Consider the following 18,949-nt stretch of genomic DNA (forward strand, 5'->3'; position numbering starts at 1 on the left):
TGATAAATGTGAATCAGATTATATCTAGTAGGCTGTGACGGGGTGACTGACCTTCGAATGCGGCATGATGACGAGCGATGGAGGAATGAGCGGAAGAGATGAAATCTTTGCGTTGAACTAATTCTAAGAATATTTATGGAGATCGAAGTACATGAAGGCACACATTGTAAAATTGTGAACGTGAAATTTTTAAGAATATCGTTTGATTGGAAACAATCAGAGTTCTTGAAAATCTGTTCGAGAGTTGTTGAATAAGCATTCATTCATTTAAGACTACACAGTGACAAATGTTTGTCTTATCGTACACTCTATTTTTAAATATTTTTTTTCCCGATGCACTTATGTTATGTATACATTACAAGTTGCGTATCCCGACTATTTTTCGTTACAGGTAAAACATTCTGCCAGTCTTGTAAGAAGAAGTGCAGCGGGGAGGTACTACGAGTGCAGGACAAGTATTTCCACATAGGGTGTTTCAAGTGTGCTCAATGTAACGCGAGCTTAGCGCAGGGTGGTTTTTTCGCGCGCGAGGGCTCTTACTATTGCACTAAGGTACTGGAAAATAAAAAATAAGAAATCAAAGTTACGTTAAAAGCCTTATAAAAACCGAGAAAATCTCGATTGTGTATGGAGCGCGTAACGCGAATCGCGATAAATAGATTCGTTCTTTATTTTCCTTCTTTCGTTTCAAGTTTTTTTTTTTTTTTTGTTGTTTTACTTCGAAACATTCGGAAGAAGCGATAAAACGGTATATCACCTCGAACAATTTCAAAAAGTCTCGATAAAATCGCGCGTAAAATTCGTTGCAAAGTTTTCTCGTCGTTCCTCCTCAATCTCCTCTTGGTTTTATCTTGGTGCGCAAATAAACCATTCCATGCGATGACAAACGAGACTGCGAAGATCGTTGAGAAGGGTATATTTCTCGCGTTCGCTCCGGGATGCGATGTCTGGCGAATCGCTCGTAACGATCGTGTGGGCTTCTTAATTTTTCAGGATTACAGGGAACGGTGGGGAACGAAGTGCGCGGGCTGTGGAGAATACGTGGAGGGCGACGTGGTCACTGCCGGAGACAAGCATGCCTTCCATCCCAACTGTTTCCATTGCCAACGATGCAGACAACCGTTACTCGGACAGGGGACCAAGGTTTCCCTCGTCCAAGGTGCGTTTCCCATCGAAATTATTCACATTCCGTTTTAATAAATCGTTTCAGAAAGAAAACCATCGAGATGGGCAAGATACTTGTTAAATACTGCACTTCCTAAAAAACCTAATCGAGTCTAATCGTAATTTCTAATTGTAAATCATACTTGAGCGAGGACAATCCGGTTTAAACTCGAAAGGAGAACGAGAAGATTCGCTGGTTGCGATTCGATCGTCAGAATTGGAGTACCGGTAAACCTGTTAAAGGCAAATTACCACTTAGGTGTATCGTGAGCGAGGTTACGCTCACGTGGCCTTGTAACGATTACGCGGTGAACGCTTAAAAATACGCACGCGTCGAAACGAGCGTATCGCAAGTTAAACTTGCTCCGTTTCGCTTCTCCTCATTGTTTCCTCGTGCAAATATTTATGCGCATCTTCTACCACCGTTGTTGTATCGATCTGGCCGGTCGAGGACAACGATAATGCCGCTTATTTTTAAACGATACCGCAAATAAGACAATACTACTGCGTGCAGCTTCGATCCTCGATCTTTGAACTCTTCGATTAGAAGGATGCGTACGCGCGTTCCAAGAAAATCGAGACGATAACTGGAAGCACGTTTACCGATTACCGTGAGAAATTGATCGATCGTATCGATCGGCGAAGCTGGAATCGGTTATTTATACGCGAAGAGAAAACAACGAATGGACGAACGCTTCTCCTTTTCTACCGTTGGTATTGCGCGTTGCAACGATGAATCAGCCGCGAAGATACGGGATCTATGGTTCGTTTCTCGAATAAAAGACAATGCGGAGCGTATGCGGATCGTCGACCGGATCTGTCCAATCTCAACTAACAGAGCGTTGTCTATAGGTCAAGCTCTTTGCCACCGATGCGTCGGTATCCCTGTCCGAGAGGCCTCGACGCCAATCGGGAATAGCTCGGCCACCAGAGGATCCGGAGACGGGCCCTCCGACCCCGGTGCCTGCGCTGGTTGTGGAAACCAATTACGAGAAGGTCAGGCTTTGGTAGCTCTCGATCGACAGTGGCACGTATGGTGTTTAAAATGTCACAGCTGTGACACCGTCCTTCATGGAGAGTATATGGGAAAGTGAGTAAATATATCGTTCTAATCTAGCACGAGTTATATTTGCATTATTATCCTTTACATTATTGCGTTAAATATTTCATTATTGGGAAAATAATATTGATACTGTCAATCAAAAAAAATTGAAATCATTCTTCTAAAATTTATATTATAAATTTTGTAATTGGAAAACAGAAATGCAAGAATTGCTTTATGTAAATTAATTTCTAAAAATTCAGACGAAAGTAGAATATTTTGCGATCATCCAACGCGCGTAATGTTCCATTTATTTAAAATTGTTTATCTTAATCTCAGAATGAAAAACCGACGTAACTTTCTCATCAACTCGTACATTCCAGTACGTTTACTTATTTTTCATTTTGATCTTGTCGAAAGATTTCAGTTGAAAATCGTATAACTCGTGAAATCTTGGAAGAATAGAAGAAATTACTTTTATATTTAATGTATTAGACGAAAAAGAAACCCGAGAAAGTACGGTCTAGAAAATAAGTCGAGAAATGAGTTGAAATTTCGCTGATTTTTAGTTGATAGTTAGAGCAATCAGGGATTTGTCTAGATTAGAATCGGAGAAAGTTAGGACTCATTAGACCCAACTATTAGCGCTTATCTAAACTATCTAACAAACGCGCTTCTTTGAACGAACGAAATTCCTCGACTTTGATCGACAGAGACGGGGTGCCTTATTGCGAGAAGGATTACCAGAAATTGTTCGGTGTGAAATGCGCCTATTGCAATCGTTACATCAGCGGAAAGGTGCTGCAGGCAGGTGACAATCATCATTTTCACCCGACTTGTGCCCGTTGCACCAAGTGTGGCGATCCCTTCGGCGATGGAGAGGAGATGTACTTGCAGGGCGCTGCCATTTGGCATCCCCGTTGTGGCCCGGGTCCTAGCGGACCCAATGGTATCGTGAACGGCCACGGAGAAGCTCACACGCCACAGCATCGAGAATCAGAACGGATTTCCAGCAGCGCATCGGAGATGCAGGTAAGATAGCGGGGATCGGAGGAAAGTCGGAAGTTCAATTAAGGTCATCGACTGTCCGACTACTTCCGTCGATGTTACGGTCACTTTCAGTCGATCGATGAGCAGTCAAATAGGATTCGTATATTAGTCGCGATTTCTTTTTTATTTTTATAATTCGTTACCGCGAATTTTTGAATCGGAACTGGCCAACTGTGTATTATATTTAGTTTTTGTAAAATATTGTATCATACGTGTACATTCGTGTCTGTGTACAGATCATTGCATTTGTTTCATCATTTGTTTTATTTTTGTGATTATTCATAACTATTTTAGTATTCATTTTTTTCCCCCTGTAATCACGATAGTCATGGATCATTAAATACGTCGCGGAGGGAAAGGTGTCATTAACATTTTCCGTACGGACGTGTACGTTAATATCTAATATCATCCGTTTATGTATTCGACAACGCGTGATTAATTGCTTCAAATAATATTCATCTCGAACATCGACATTCGTAATTAACGCGTGCACGTCGCTATCCACGTCCGCCAATTGCATTTTTCCGTTCAATTGCATCGTACACCGTTGATCGACCTAAATCGTGTCTGTGCGCATACTTGAATTTTGAAGTTTGCCATTCGATCGTAAAAAAAAAGGCGGCAGGGAGGAAATAAAAAGAGAAACAAGGGGGGAAAAATAACCAAGAGGAAATATATTGTTCTCGAGCCAGCTCTGGCTCGCGAAATACGAAGTTCAGCTTGCATCGTGCTTATATTTGGACTGTTGTACGACACGTACTTTCATGTGAAACGTTTTTTGCTGCTCGGTTCATTTTTGTGTCCGTTGTTATACAGAGCAATTTAGAGTAGACCAATTTAGAGCCTAAAGTACTTACTTCTTTTTTTTTTCTTTTTTTTTTTTTTCTTTTTTTTTTTTATTCGTAATTAGCTTTGTGTATAGCTTCGTTCCCATTGTATTCAATGATACATTATGTGGCTTTTAACATGCATATGTTCCTTAACATGTCGTATCTTTATAGCACGCTTCGATGCCCAAAATTTTATATACATATATTATACATATACATATTTATATATTATATATATATATATATTTTAACGATTTACCATTTATGATTTGATTTTCTTTATTATTTTTTTATTTTTATTGTTGCTTTCTTAATCGTTGTTTATCTTTTTTTTTTCGCACGATCATTGTGTATAGTTTTCATTGCGGTCACGCACGCCAAGCCTGAACGGATCACTCTGCAGCCCTTACAGCAGCCTCAGTCGCAAGGTATGCCATGTATCTCCTAGCACAGCCATTCTCTCAAGAGACACTTTTATTTATTTATGAAATATTTTGAAATATTTATGATCCGTACTCCTGATTTCATTTTGTAACAGCTAGCTTCGAAATTTTTACATCGTTGATGGACGATGCTCTCTTGTAAATTTTCGATTATTCTTCTATTTACTTTGCATTTCTATCGGAAGTAGAAATATTTTTAAAAAAAGTGAAAAGATCTTATTGAAATTTAATAGTATAAATATACAATTTAATAATATAAATATATAATTTAATAGTAAATAGAAAGTCAGATATAAGTATACATAATTTCCTTGGTTACTTAAAAATGATTTTAAATTAAAAATCCCCTAAAAGATAAGATGGTCACGAATATAACGGTTTTAACAATTATTATCGATGGTAAATTTCATCATCTAAGATGACTCATTATGCTAATTTATTCTCAAATATTTAACGAAGCTAGCTTTTGCGATTACGAAAGATTTTTCAATGATATCTGTGGAAACAGTGGATTTCTCTTGAGAGAGAATCAAAGCGCGTTGAGATTTTATATTCCTTTGCCGAGTAAATTTAGCTGTATGAGAGACGCTTTAAGATTGAAATCGAAAAAGAAACAGCATGAGTTTAGCCGTGATAATATACGTTAATTGCCCCAGTATTATCCCGCGCGAACTGGAAGTCCCGGATTGATATTGCGAGAATACGGACGTGGTCCATCCGAAGATGTGTCTAGGATTTATACTTATTCGTACTTGACCGAAACGCCGACCCAAGGATACTTGAGACGTCCGATACAGCCGTACGACAAACCTCCGACTAGCCCACACTTTCATAGACCTAGCTGTAAGTGGTATTCATCTTTATTTCTCTCGAGATCGAAAGAAACAGAATCTTGATAAAAATTAAATTCTGTAGAGTTGTATTAGAATTGTGTATGCGATAGAATTAAATATTATAAAATATTTAAACGGAATCGGATCGTACGTGATATACGTGTCGCTAAATCATGCGATGATTTTATTTTAGCGTCACGTTCGATAAGAAGCAGTGGCGGACGCAGCAGCCGATCTGGAATGCGTGCTCTGGTCGATGCTCTCAGCGAGACCAGACCAAAGTCACCGGCCAGTCAAGTAGATAATGACGAGCCAATAGAGTTGGCGCATTATCCGGACGCCATGAAACCTCCTCCTGGAACCAAACCGCCGATCGAGAGAGATGATTTTCCCGCTCCACCTTATCCTTATACAGATCCTGAAAGACGTAGACGATGGTCCGACACTTATAAGGTAACACGACGAATTGCGACGTATTCTTAAGCTGTCTGCACGTTTTATCTATCTGATTCGATATTCGATTCAGGGAGTACCTGCATCCGACGACGAGGACGAAGTGGATAACAAAACTTATATAAAGGAGGTGGAGGAGAAGTTGAAGAAAGAACAGGACGAGCTGAGCAAAATCGATACTGGAATAGCGAAAGTGTTTTTGCAAGATCGTGAAAAGGATCGAGAGAATTTGAGACACAGAGCCGCGAACGTTGATCCTAGAAATGCGTCGAGAACGCCATCAGCTGCCAGAGAACCGACTTATAGACTGCGATACGAGAGTCCAGTTGGCGCTTGTGAGTTATTATCATGATTCATTCTTTAATCGTTCCACTTTGATGATAAGTGTATTTAAATTGTATAAATTTAATTTTCGCGTAGCGCCTTCGAGGAACATAGATCACGCCAGACCGTGGGAGGACGATGATGGTTTCAGTTATAGATCTAGCGTAGGACCTAGTTACAACGGTAAGTTCCTTTTAAACGTGTAACCAATCTAGTCGTCACTTTATATTTATATATATTTCATGATCGTTTCATTAACATTAAGTGATAATCATCTCATACATGTCCACACGTTCGCACATAACACTAACATTTACCACTCTATCGTTTATTTATTGTATAACATCGACTCGTTAAATTTCGAGACGATAGTAGGGGTGGGGGTAATAAAAAAATCCCTTTCATACATTACAAAAAAAAAAGAAAGAAAGAAAGAAATATGTAAAATAAAAAAAAAATCTCCTTTATCGTGGAACGGAACGTTGCAACGTACGAATCTTGCAGTGGGAAGGGGTGATGATGCTCGATTAACGAACGATAACACACTGTGCGTGTAAACTCGAGCAGGAGTTTATAAGTTAAGTGGCATAGCACCAAATACCACAGCATACACTGGGCGTCCATTAACGTGACAGGTGATGTATTTATTCCGCTTCTGCATGTGGTCGGCAATATTACCTTCGATGTGCTTGCCTCTTCTTATCTTTCTCGATTATTTCTTTAATACGCCAAAATACGAGTAACAGAAATAGCGTGCGTGGAAAGTTCATCCTTTTCAAGTAGCGTAATATCGATTTCCATTATTTCGTGCGTGATTATTCATCAATATGTTTATACATACGATTCATTACTTAGATAATATTTTTTGCTATTTCCTTTCTTTCTCCCTTTCTCGCATGGTAATATTATATCTATTGTAAATTTCACTCTTGGCAACCTCATTCATTCATACACGAACACATATCGCTCCAAACTTCATTCTCTCTCATACTTTTATGGAATGTTTTTTTTATTTTATTTTATTTTATTTTGTTTTTTTTTTTTTTTAATTACTATACAATATTGGAAGATAATCGCAATACATACATACGCGCTCGGAAATATGTACATTATCAATTTCGTGCTATATATATATTAACTTGTATAAATTTTCATTTCGCCGCATGACAGTTGTATATCTTCAGCACTGCATAAACTTTTTATTATATTATTGCTTTGCGTATAAAAGGAAAAGGAAGATTGTTGTTATATACAATATATTATATACGTATCTAGTAGGCTGACATATTTTCGTGGTATATTTTGGCCTGGTTGAACGCATATCTTCCAATGTTGGAAACATTCAAAGAAAATCGATAGGATTTACCGCTATCTACGTTAGCCAACACTGCTACCTGTATCATCGTGTCTCTATTTGTGTTTTTGTGTTTGTGTTGTGTTTGCGTGGGCGGCAGTTGGGAGGTCATCGGCACGTTCCCCGGCTCCCAGAAACTATCCACCCCTTGGTACTCAACGCGCCTTCACTCTTCCAAACGCCGCTAGGCACTATCATTCGGTGAGTCCGAGAACTTTCCAATTCACCTACCGTTGATCTCAAGTCAAGTTCAAAATTAGCGTAAAAAAAGAAAGAAAAAAAAAAAACACAAAGAAAGAGAGACAGAAAATCTCTTTCTGTTATCCTTACAATGCGGCAGTGTGCTGCGAGCAAATTTCATCGGTCTGAGATTCGTTTTTCAGCGTATTGAAACGGGAGAAAAAAGAACGAGACTTCTCAAGAGCAGTCGTCGCGTAATAAAGATCGAAAAGAAACACGATTCGTTGACTTGTCTTCACGGGAGGAATGCTTTTTGTTCTCTTAAGCTTATTTGGAGAAGCGTACGTTGATCGTATTTTACATATACACACAGGTGTTGGCTTCTTCGTATATATATTTTAAATATAATATATTTTATATATAATTACATTACATATATATATATATATTTACCTTTTTTCATTGTTACGTATTACCTTGCACAGTATTAAACGAGAAATAAATGCTTGCGCACTTTGAACATCGGATATACGTTCCACCATTTTGCCGTGGGGATGCGTTATAAACAGATCGACAAACGAAAACTCGAACAATGAGGATATTTTTACACGATAGCTTTTAAATTTTCTTTTCTTTTTTTTTAATTATTCCTCTTCTCTTTCATCTTTGACGATCTTTTCTTTCTTTCTTTCTTTATAAGAAAAAAGAAAAAAGGTTGTCAAAGATAAATCTGAATTCTCGTGTTCGTGAAGTGAGATAAAACGTACGTAAAAAAAGAAGAAGAAGAAGAGGATAAAATAAAATCTCTCGATGATTCGAATCTTGTACACGAGTGGGATCAAAACCACCTCCGTATAATTATTTTATGCACAGAATGTGTGTTCTTTTTTCTTGTATTTTTTTGTACTTGGCGAACGTTGGGCATTCGTATGGGAATGAAAGATTTCCACTATTCCCGTTTACACTAATCAGTAATACTGTCGATTGACTGATTTGAAACCAGTTGTGAGCTCCCTTCGGCACATCCCGAAGCCAGGGTACGGTCTGGCACCGCGAAGTCACACCTTCTCCTCGACCGGCGGTTCTGTATCTGCTCTCCCTGTAAGTCTTGCACCGCGTCACAATCGACGACCAAAAAAAAAAAAAAAAAAAAAAAAAAAATTGTTTTTTGCACCGTTGTTGCTGATTTTTACAAATATAAAGTAAAAAGAAAAAAAAAGAGAATGAATGAAAAAAATATATATGTTGTAGAGATAATGATACACGTTTTAATTATCGTTCTTTTATCCGTTGATTAATCACGAATGTCCATGTTTCGGTTGTTTCTAAGATTTACGCTTTTTTGTCGTCTAGGGTGATTATTCGTTCAGTGGGATGGGAGACAAGACGCACAGCACTGATTTCTCATCTGGCAAGTCAGATAGTGAGTAACCCAGAAAGGAAACTGATCACACATAACATACACACATATGGTTACCTTGCAATTACATTTTATTCGTGCAGTATATCGAATTTTTTTGTATATGCTTCTTTTTTTCTTTTTTCTTTTTTATTTTTTTATTTTTTTCTCAATTTTCAATTTCTACTTTTTATTTTTATTTTTGAATCCACGAGTAGGAAACACTCGTGAAAATATATATATTTCGTTCTCGATTATATTCTAATCTAATATCCGAGCATGCTTTACTAATGCATCTTTGCTCTATCATTTACTGTCACTTCTTCTCTCTTTCTCTCTTTTTTTTTTTTTTGTATCTTGGTTTAATTACGACGCCTAAGTATCATACGATTCTAGCCACGTACTATTCCATATATTAGATTTAAAATTGCATAATAAAACTTGTTTGAATCTATTAACCAAATGAGTTTATAGTGTGCCCAAGTGACAGTACCTATTCGCCAGTAACGTGACTTTATGACACGATAATTCTTTGATCATTCACAGCTGGTACATATCGTGTAGCTTAGAAAATGAAATTCAGGTCATATGTGTAATATAATCATCGATATAATCATTTGCTTATACAGTAATTTGATCGGATCAATCGTATTCCCGATCGTTGGAAGTGCAAGTGCCAACTTCGTTCGCTCATATATTTAGATTTTATATTTAATCCGATCGTTTGTTTTTCTCCATCGACACGGAATACGATCGAATCGATCGATGGAAAGATTGTAATTTAACATTTATCGAAATGGTTTGTGCAATATGGTTTGACATGGTTTTCTTTCCCATTTTTTTCCCCCAATTTTAGTATCGACAGGAAGCATCACGGATGTGGATCGACGGGCATTGGTATGTACCACAGCCCCATACTACTCCCGGCGAATTAGCATGGTTTGTAGCTTGTTTTGCATATGAATTATTTAACAGCATATTATCATTGGCGTCGCGCGTCATAAAATTAGACATTTGCGTGATTTCTTGAGATACGGAGAATTTTCGTAGAAGCGAGAGAACGAGTGCCGGCCAAAATCGTTCAACGTAGTAGATCGGATTTAGACGTATTTGTATATAACGAGATTTTGCCGGTTTGTTTATATTTGTATAATATATAACGTTTTTACATGTACAAAATTGTATATTGATTTACGCATGCACGTGCTGTATATTTGCTACGATATATATATATACATATATATATATATATTTTTTTTTAATGAATTCTTTTTTTTCTTTTTTGCATCTTTTTGTACAATTTTTTTTTCTTACCTTGGCATATTTGAAGATTGCATATTTGATTTTGATTTTGCGAGAAAAATTGAACACGATCGCGAGAATTCGATTGATCGTTTGCTATGTCTTGAATATATGTACACCGAAAGATTAATCGGCTTTCTCCTTTTATTTTAGATTGATTATATGCTTGTTATTATTTTTATTTGTTCGTTGTACGATAACACGATGTGAGTTTCGCGTACGAAATGTTAGAGCGTCGAAAATAATTAAAAATCTCGAATAACGCTAACGAGATTGACGTGTACTTGCGGTGTTCTCATAACTTGACTGCATATTCTGCATCCGTGGCATAATCAGTGCATACGAGACGGGAAACGGAACTATATGCCTAAACTGAAATTAACATGTGCATGAGATTGTACCGTGTGCGATACGTGTTTCGATTGCTTTTGTTCTCTTTTCTGTCGGTTAAGAAAAATTTGAAGAAGAAAGAAAGTGTAATGTAACCGTTGCATCGAATCGTATAATTCATTAATTAAAGTGCACGAACAATTCCCAATCGAGGAGCAACGAGTCGGAAAATTAATCCGTGAAAAAATGCCAGTTCCTATCACTCGTTTCAGTCTAGCTTTATGGTTCTGTCTCGTGTTAAGCTCTGTCGAATCATTCATTAACAAATGCGGTGTTATGCCGATTCTATTTTGTTGCTACAATAATATACATATATATGTATTGGCTCTTGTTGCAACGGACAACAATCGATCCGTTGCAAGGTGAAAGATTCTCGCATCAATCATTTTTTCTTTTCCATTATAACGAATATGAAAATTAATGCATAAAAAATCGTGCGAGAAACTTTCGAACGGCTGCACCGCTATTAACGCTCATCACACGTTAAGAATGGATCGCTTTACAATGGAATAATTAACGATTGAATGATTGTTCAGAATGATGGTGGAATGCTGCCATCATCTACCACGTATACAGGTGGCCTAGGTTCGGTAGTTGGAAGTCACGGGGGCCATCACGTGAGGAGATCACTGCCAGACATGGGGACAGCACCGTCCGAACCGCCGAAACTCTATCCTTATCATTTACTTGTCATCACAAACTATAGGCTGCCCGCTGACGTGGATCGTTGCAACCTCGAAGTGAGTCGATCGAGAAATCGTTTACATAATTTAATTAGGCGATGATGTTTCTATCATCGAACGGATTGTTTTTTCCTTCGACGAATGTTAATTCATTGTTATTATTTTTTTTTTTCAGAGACATCTTTCCGACGCGGAGTTTGAGGCAGTACTTCAGTGTACTCGTGCCGAGTTCTACAGATTGCCGCAATGGCGTCGTAACGAAATCAAAAGACGTGCCCGGCTGTTTTAACTGGCAGCTATCACGCTACGTGTTCTACTTATTACCTTCATCGTGTCACGACTGTGTTACCGTGCTATAGAGTGTACATTCCTTCCGCGTGGTAGGTGTTGTATCATGAGAGAAAAGGAGAACACGTGTTCGGGGAACCAACGATTCGTATCCGGTTTTCGATCGCGAACATCGACGATATCAAAGCGTTGTCATCGTTGCGAATGCAAAAAATAAAAATCGGGGCAATCTCGACCTCTCGCCATTTCTTACACGTTCACAGGGACACGTATAAATGCATACACACATGTTTAAACACGTATAAACACAATGTTCGCACGATGACGCAAATACTATAATACATATACATAAAGGAGCACTACCATTTGACGTCAATTTTATTCTCTCAGCAACGAATCCACAGGCAGCTTGATTTTTGATCGTTCACAAACTATTTCATCGTATCCTGTGATTTCGGTGCTTCTTTCGGGAGAATCTGTATGTTGTTGATAAGGAAAACGAAAGAAGGATATGTTCAACCGTTTCTGTGATTGACAGAAAAGACCTGCTAATTTGAGAATTGAAGAAAAAGGGTTGAAACGTTTATGATCCGACGTTGTTAACGAAAAGAAATATGTATTGTATGTATATCAACTATTAACAGTGATGGTTTCATTGGGAATATTTCAGACAGAAAATTGTTATCCTGTATTTAACATGTACACTTTCTATGACTAGAATTTTCACGAAAAGTGGAAATAGTAGATGGATAATAATAATTTTAGAGAAATAGCTGAAAGTAAAGGTGGTCAGGATCGTCTAAAATTTTATCATTTAACTGGAACATCATCTTGTGACTTAGAGTTTACCCGTGAACACATCGACGTGCATATAAAATAGCGCGATGGGAAGATGTGCAAGATTCAAAGCGAATAAAAAACGAAAAAAATGGTAATACTCGTCGATACGCAAACGTTGATGTAAATAAACGAACGATGTAAGAGAAATCTTAGAAGAAATGAAAGAAGCAACGGAAGTACGAGGAAGTATATACATATATGCATATATGTACACAAACGTATAATACCATTTTGAAAATTCGCTTGAATCACGGAACACACTAATTGCAAAAAGCTATAACATAAACGCGCTACTATTATAGAAGTTATCATTATCATTATATTATTATTATTATTAATTTTTAATTATTATTATTAATTTTTAATTATTATTATTATTATCATCATTATTATTATATTTTACTATAAGCAACATGAAATTTAAAGTATAACTAGATAGGAAATCCAGCTTGTCGAATGACGTAATTATCAATATATTTAAATATCATCATCGAGTTTGCTCTTTCTATTTTAATTGGGTATACGAGAGATGCGAATATTTATTGACAAAAAACATTACACAAATTTTCCTCAACTCGATTTCTTTTATATATATATATATCAAACTCGGATCAAACTCGAAGAATTAAGTTCAATATTTATTTGGATAAAGAGAAATTATCGAAAAAAAAGAGAAAAAACAAAAGTTACCGAGTCAATTATTCTTCTGCGAGCGAATACGTCAAGCGACAAGCTGAAAACACAAAAGGAGGAATATGTTACAATAGAATTATTAAATTTCCAACAGGATGCAATTATTTGTATGGTTTTGTGAAGCATAACTTATATAAAAATAATTTGCAATGTAAAAGAAAAGAAAAGATGCGATATGTTTCCAATGCTAAAAAAAGATCCACGCGGGAGTGTGCATATTTTAAAATCGCGTTTTATTCTATATCTCGCCTTCTATTCTAAGTTATACGTGTCTATATGTAAATGTCGGCAGATATTTCTAGATACGACAAGCAGTTTAAGCGCTTTCTCTGACATGAGAGAGCATCTTTGACAAAGTACATATTGCAGTTACGTTCGTGCAATTTCCTGGAGTGTTTCTCGTGGCTTCGTTACGAAGAAGTGGGAAACGTACTTCATGATCTTGTGCAATATACTAATGCGAGCTCGCGAGACGAAGAGAAAGAAAAAAAAATTAAGAGAGAGAAAAGTAACCATGCACACCACGTGAAAGAATTATTATTTGTGCCAAGGAAACGAGAAGGGAACAGATCTTTCTTCTTTCATTCGCGCGATATCGTTTCTTGTTTCCTCGTGATCCGCTTTTGTACACATCAGAACCAATAAACTGCAACATTTATCTTTCATTTGCAGTATTTTACCAATAGATGTTGAATCGTTCGGAGGTCATTTTTTGAAAATTTTATAAATTACTTGGTCTTTGGGTTACTTTTTACTTTTAAGTCATTCTCGTCTTATGTTCTTTCTTTTTCATTGCGTTTTAATATTTAATATTTCCTATGTTGTGTTTCCATCTCTTGATTTATTTCTTTTTCTTTTCTGTTTTTTTGTCTGTTTTCTGTATTGTGTTTTCTTTTTCTTTTCTTTTTTTTTTTTTTTTCATTTTTACTCGAATGAAGAGAGTCATACGTTTATAAGTTTTAATTTACGACAATGAATGATAAAGTGATTCTTACCGTGACCGCTGTCAGATCATGGTGCATCATTGTCGTTTACACCGTGCAATGCGAACCAATGTACGTTTCTGTTGTATAGAGCACATTGCTTCCGCTAGTCCCTGAAGTTAAATAAACGCAACATACAAAGAAAGAAGCTGAATCACGCGTCTCTTCACATTCTTATCGAATCGAAGCGATTTATAGACGCGATTGAATCTTTGCTCGGATCAGTTGCGTTCTTTTCACGTTCTCATCGTTGTCAAAGTGATGCATTGCGAACATATGTAGTTATCGATCGGTCATTGTACAAGATTTTCTTTTACACTGTTTTTCTCGAAAATATTATTTTTACTTTTTATTAAAAACAAAATTATAATGTATCGTATATAAACATCGTTCGCACTTTGGTTCCTAGTAAATTCTTCGCCTTGCATAATACATTTCTATCGATCATGTTTCTTATTACTATCTCGTGAAATAAATAAACCATTTGTCCCAGCGTTGCCTTTCGCAATCTGGCTTTATTTTATTACCCATCGTCTTGTGTTATTATTTCAGAAATAAATCTAGGAGCTGTTCAACTTTTCCCGAAGAATAACAAAACCTTCTAGAATACAAGATAACGGCTCATACTCGTCTAAAGCGAGTTCTGCCCGTTCTCCAGAAGAAAGCAACGTTGGCGTTGTGTGCACGTATCCAGCAGAGATGGATTTAGGATTGCCAGCTTTGCCTACGATGTCTACAGCTTGTCCAACTCTTACGGACACCGGTAGAGTCTGATCAAAATATTATTTTTATTCATTTTAAATATTCAGTATCCATCAATTACATATTCACATTGTTTTCTGATTCCTGTAAGAAAAATTCCTGCAAATACATACTTGCAAATTTTCATCCAAAGTGACCAACCATCTGGGTTCCATTGCAAGCGCCAGACAGTACATCAAGTAATGAGATTTCGCCAGGATCAGATTCTGACAATCGAGAAAAGCCACCAAAACTACCAGCAATCCAGCTAAGGCTGCTCTATCCAATATTTTGGAGCCATACCGTAACGGAGATATGGATAAAGTACCCTAAAGATTTTCAATAAAATGAAACGAATGGCCAAGCATTTAGGATGGATCAAATTTTTCATATATATATGTATATTTTTTTTTTTTTTTTTTTTTTTTTGCTTTACTTTGCCAAGATGAACCAAGCCTTGGGAAATTCGAACGAGGAATAGATGTAAGGGATTTTTTGCATGGTAGCAGGCCAATTGTCTCAACATGGTGGCAAGTCGGGCATTATTTGTTCCTGCACCGACGAGACCGAGAGCAAAGATTGCACTGTTGGCTACCTCGGAGTCATTGTCGTGGCTGTATTTATTTAGGACGTCGAGAACTGCCAAGTCTGGATTTGACAAAGAGGATAGGCCTAGGGCCAGTGGCATTGCTCGTCTTGCGTAAATAGATCCGTATCTTCCAATCTGAAAAATAATCCCTTATAAAAACAGATTGATCATATATTGACACTTTTGAATCAAGGGATTTTTCTCATCACCTGGCCGAATATCCTCGAATTCTCTTTTCCCTCTCCCAGTCCAACAGCAGCGACACCCAAAGTAGCTATGGCCTGCGACGAGCCGATTTCTCTGAAAGATACATGAAGAATTATGAAAAGGTCATGAATATAATAAAAATATAAATAAAAATGCGATTAAAAGAGTACTTTGATCCCCCGTGTTGTTTCTCTTCTAACTTCTCTTTGGTTTTTTTCTCAGAAAATTCGATAATTCGATGGCGTTGATCGCAACAACTGCTGACAGGACTGCTAGCCGGCGTAGCAGGAATACTTTCACCATCCACCGGTTCCGAACATATTCGTAACAATTCCTGAACAATCAATACATCCCCTGTCCCAGCATATGCACACACCTGAGGTCAATCAATATCTTTTAATCTTGATGATTTTTTCATTTTTATATTTATATTTAATTTATATTTCAGAATATACAATATCTTAATAAAGTTGATAGTATTACCTGTAGCATAGTCTGCGCAGCAAGTTTGTAAGGATCTGGTAAGACTTCAAGTGCGGCCGAAGAAGCCTCTATGATATCGCGACAACCCATGTAGACCATTCCCAGTGCCAGTGACAGAAATCTGTAGAAAAATGAATTCGAAACAATTCTTCTTCGCCGTCATTTTAAACTCGATAAATGTATTTCTTGTTAACCTAGAATGGGTACTAGATAACTTTTGAGGAGTAAATTCTAGTAGTTTCTGTAGAAGGGTCGAAGAAGCTTCAGCATCGGCAGAACCAACGTTTATCAACCCTATCGCAATTGCTCCCAAAGACATAACTTCCATGCTACCTAAAAATTGCTCGTCACACGAAAGATTCTTTCTTTGAGGTATCCATAAACGTACTTCCATTGTCCACCAGAACTCCCGTTAGAAGCTCCGTAACATCAGATCTTTGTGAGCCAGCATAAGCCAAACCTAGACCCAAAATGGCACCGATTCTCAACGTGGCGTTTTCAGAGGACACATAATCGCTGAGAAGTGCCAGTGCTGGATCGCATTCATTGCGAATGCCGCAATTAACCAATCCTATAGCAAGTAAAGCACCTGCTTTGATGTTGTAATCGTTCGTATAAAGATATCTGCGAGGGAAAACATATCTCAACTCTTGGACATTTGTTCGTAAATTATAATTTCATTACGATAAAAGACGCGATTCACTTGTCGATAGGTACCAATCCACCATCTACGTCCCACATGTGTATCAATCCCAAGGAAGCGGTTGCAGAAAGCATTCCGTGTTCCTATCAAATAATTTACTTCAGCTTTGAATCGTTTAAATTTCTTCTTTTGGAAAAATCTCGTTATAAATACGTTATAAAAACCTTATTTTTATAAACCCAACACTCTGTAGTGTTGTCCATTAGTTTATCTTGGCCGAAACCAGCATGAACGAAACCGGAAACGAAGGTGGCTGCTAGATTGGCTCTGGCTGAATCGTGTTCCGCGCGTCTCAGGGTATTGGTTTCTAACCAGGTTTTGTAAATGTCGTCTGGATGTTTGGGTTCTAAAATATCGAGTTCCCTTGCGAGTAAATGGAAATGATTGTTTACGTGGCTGTTACTCAAAATGGCTTCGATATCCTTTGCATCCTCTCCTTGATAATCCTTTTTCAACGGGGTCTCCTAATGATCAATAAATTATACGAATGAAATATTGGATTTGGAATAATTCATACGAGATGTGACAAATTACCCTTTGTCTAACGAGTATGAATGCCAATTGTTTTCGCATTAAAGTATCAGGGCAAGTGACGAGACATTTGTGTACAAGATCCGAATCTCCCAATTGAAGGGCTACTAACATTGCTTTGCAATATTCTTTGAATCGTAAGTAATGATCAACTACGACTTGCAATATTTGTCTTCTTTCGGTATCCTCGCTGATGATTAAGTAATATAAAAATAAATGAGATAAAATTTCATAAATTTTAATAATTGCATTATATGAGAAAATTGACCTGTAGGCTGCACAACTCTCTAAATATCGACAGACTCGTTCAAAATTCGTGATATCCAAAGACTCGTTTAAAAAATTCAATTGATCGATCTCCAAACATAGATCGCAACCAGGTATCTCTGCGTTATGCTTCATATCGAATTTTATGATACCTCTCACTAGAGGAGTAAGCTCTGTTCTGTCAATAAATGAATAAAAAGAAAATAATAAAAAATACATAAGAAATTTGTCGGTGAGAGAAGCATTTTTTCTTAAGATCTAAAATACCTTATACGATTCTCTTCTTTTACAGGAGAATTTGTCCATTCATCTACGATTTCACCTTCGAGTTGTCTTATGTACTCATGACCCCATTCGCCAGGTTTCGTTACCTCACCTTGGATGCAATATCGAAGGCACTCTTTGGATCCTGGCAATGCCCCTGCCATCGATAATACGCTCAACACTTCCGCGAATTGATGTCTCACTTTATCGTTTTGAATATTTTCATAAGCATTTTTCATATCATTATACGTCTTCTTTAAATATTTGAGTGGTTTTGGTACAGAAGTCATCGAGGTAGTCGAGGTTTGCATTAGTAATCGAAGTTGACTTAGAGCTATCAACATTGCATCTTCGTCCTTTCCCTCAAATTATAATTGACACGTCATTGAATGCTTGGGTTAGGTCGTGATCCATAATAATTATTAAGTTAAAAAAAATAAATAGTATATGGAGATTAATTCTTATTTACTAGTAATACATCGGCCAGTTGAAATAGTTCTTCCTGCAGCCGCGTGTCTTCTTCGTCCTGATAAATATTTCATCGATTTAAAAAATAAAATGAATTCAAAATAACGTATTTTTTTACAACATTATACGATTACCATTTCAGATTCTTTTTGTTGACCGATTTTAGCCATCTTTTTTTAACGTTCTTTGCAGAATTTTAAATTTTTAACAATTATTTTTAACGTAGAATTAGATTATTTATTTACGAAATTCGTGAAAATAGTTGATAACACGTTTTCGATTCAACGTATGTATTCGATTCTCTTTTTTTTCGCTTGTCAAATATATATATATATATATACATATAGATAAATCACGAATTTCAATCGTCATGTTTGACAAAAGTTTAATGTTACTATTAAAAACACTATACTGATGGAACAGGATAAAGGTTTTGCCGATTAAT

The 18,949-nt window shown here is 36.9% G+C and overlaps 2 protein-coding genes across 12 annotated transcripts in view; one reads left to right on the plus strand and one right to left on the minus strand.

Moving 5' to 3' along the window:
- Positions 1–13,369, plus strand: part of LOC122718390 (actin-binding LIM protein 2) — a 30,139-nt gene extending 16,770 nt beyond the window's left edge. For 2 of the 11 annotated variants that reach the window (XM_043943395.1, XM_043943390.1), the window contains exons 2-15: positions 392–552; positions 994–1,159; positions 2,017–2,254; positions 2,920–3,238; positions 4,443–4,514; positions 5,186–5,372; positions 5,556–5,815; positions 5,889–6,150; positions 6,236–6,322; positions 7,594–7,694; positions 9,027–9,096; positions 9,929–10,011; positions 11,301–11,504; positions 11,623–13,369. In XM_043943395.1, the coding sequence (XP_043799330.1) occupies positions 392–552; positions 994–1,159; positions 2,017–2,254; positions 2,920–3,238; positions 4,443–4,514; positions 5,186–5,372; positions 5,556–5,815; positions 5,889–6,150; positions 6,236–6,322; positions 7,594–7,694; positions 9,027–9,096; positions 9,929–10,011; positions 11,301–11,504; positions 11,623–11,736 (2,324 nt within the window). In that variant the 3' untranslated portion in view covers positions 11,737–13,369. Of the gene's footprint in view, positions 1–391; positions 553–993; positions 1,928–2,016; positions 2,255–2,919; positions 3,239–4,442; positions 4,515–5,185; positions 5,373–5,555; positions 5,816–5,888; positions 6,151–6,235; positions 6,323–7,593; positions 7,695–8,676; positions 8,775–9,026; positions 9,097–9,928; positions 10,012–11,300; positions 11,505–11,622 lie in introns of those variants that run through there. The other 9 variants (XM_043943392.1, XM_043943393.1, XM_043943391.1 and 6 more) reach the window with 9 other exon arrangements.
- An 802-nt stretch (positions 13,370–14,171) lies between these two features.
- Positions 14,172–18,674, minus strand: LOC122718437 (26S proteasome non-ATPase regulatory subunit 2-like). The gene is made up of 15 exons (XM_043943470.1): positions 18,639–18,674; positions 18,506–18,562; positions 18,040–18,392; positions 17,774–17,950; positions 17,509–17,695; positions 17,139–17,435; positions 16,975–17,057; positions 16,660–16,895; positions 16,466–16,604; positions 16,272–16,392; positions 15,959–16,164; positions 15,791–15,881; positions 15,429–15,716; positions 15,127–15,321; positions 14,172–15,021 (listed from the first exon to the last, which is right to left on the minus strand). The coding sequence occupies exons 1-15, from the start codon at positions 18,672–18,674 to the stop codon at positions 14,812–14,814; spliced, it is 2,676 nt and encodes an 891-aa protein (XP_043799405.1). The 3' UTR covers positions 14,172–14,811.
- Positions 18,675–18,949: the final 275 nt, after the last annotated feature.

The sequence above is a fragment of the Apis laboriosa genome, unplaced genomic scaffold (genome assembly GCF_014066325.1).
Source record: "Apis laboriosa isolate Shangri-la unplaced genomic scaffold, ASM1406632v1 scaffold63_cov154, whole genome shotgun sequence".
Lineage (NCBI taxonomy): Eukaryota > Metazoa > Arthropoda > Insecta > Hymenoptera > Apidae > Apis > Apis laboriosa.

What these genes read in the sequence shown, in the direction of transcription:
- LOC122718437 (XM_043943470.1), bottom strand. Translation starts at nt 18,674, where the DNA reads ATGGCTAAAATCGGTCAACAAAAAGAATCTGAAATG. An exon ending in TCATACTCGTTAGACAAAGG is followed by an intron (nt 17,436 to 17,508) that starts GTAATTTGTCAC and finishes GATCATTAGGAG; the next exon opens with ACCCCGTTGAAAAAGGATTA. An exon ending in CTGCGCAGACTATGCTACAG is followed by an intron (nt 16,165 to 16,271) that starts GTAATACTATCA and finishes GATTGACCTCAG; the next exon opens with GTGTGTGCATATGCTGGGAC.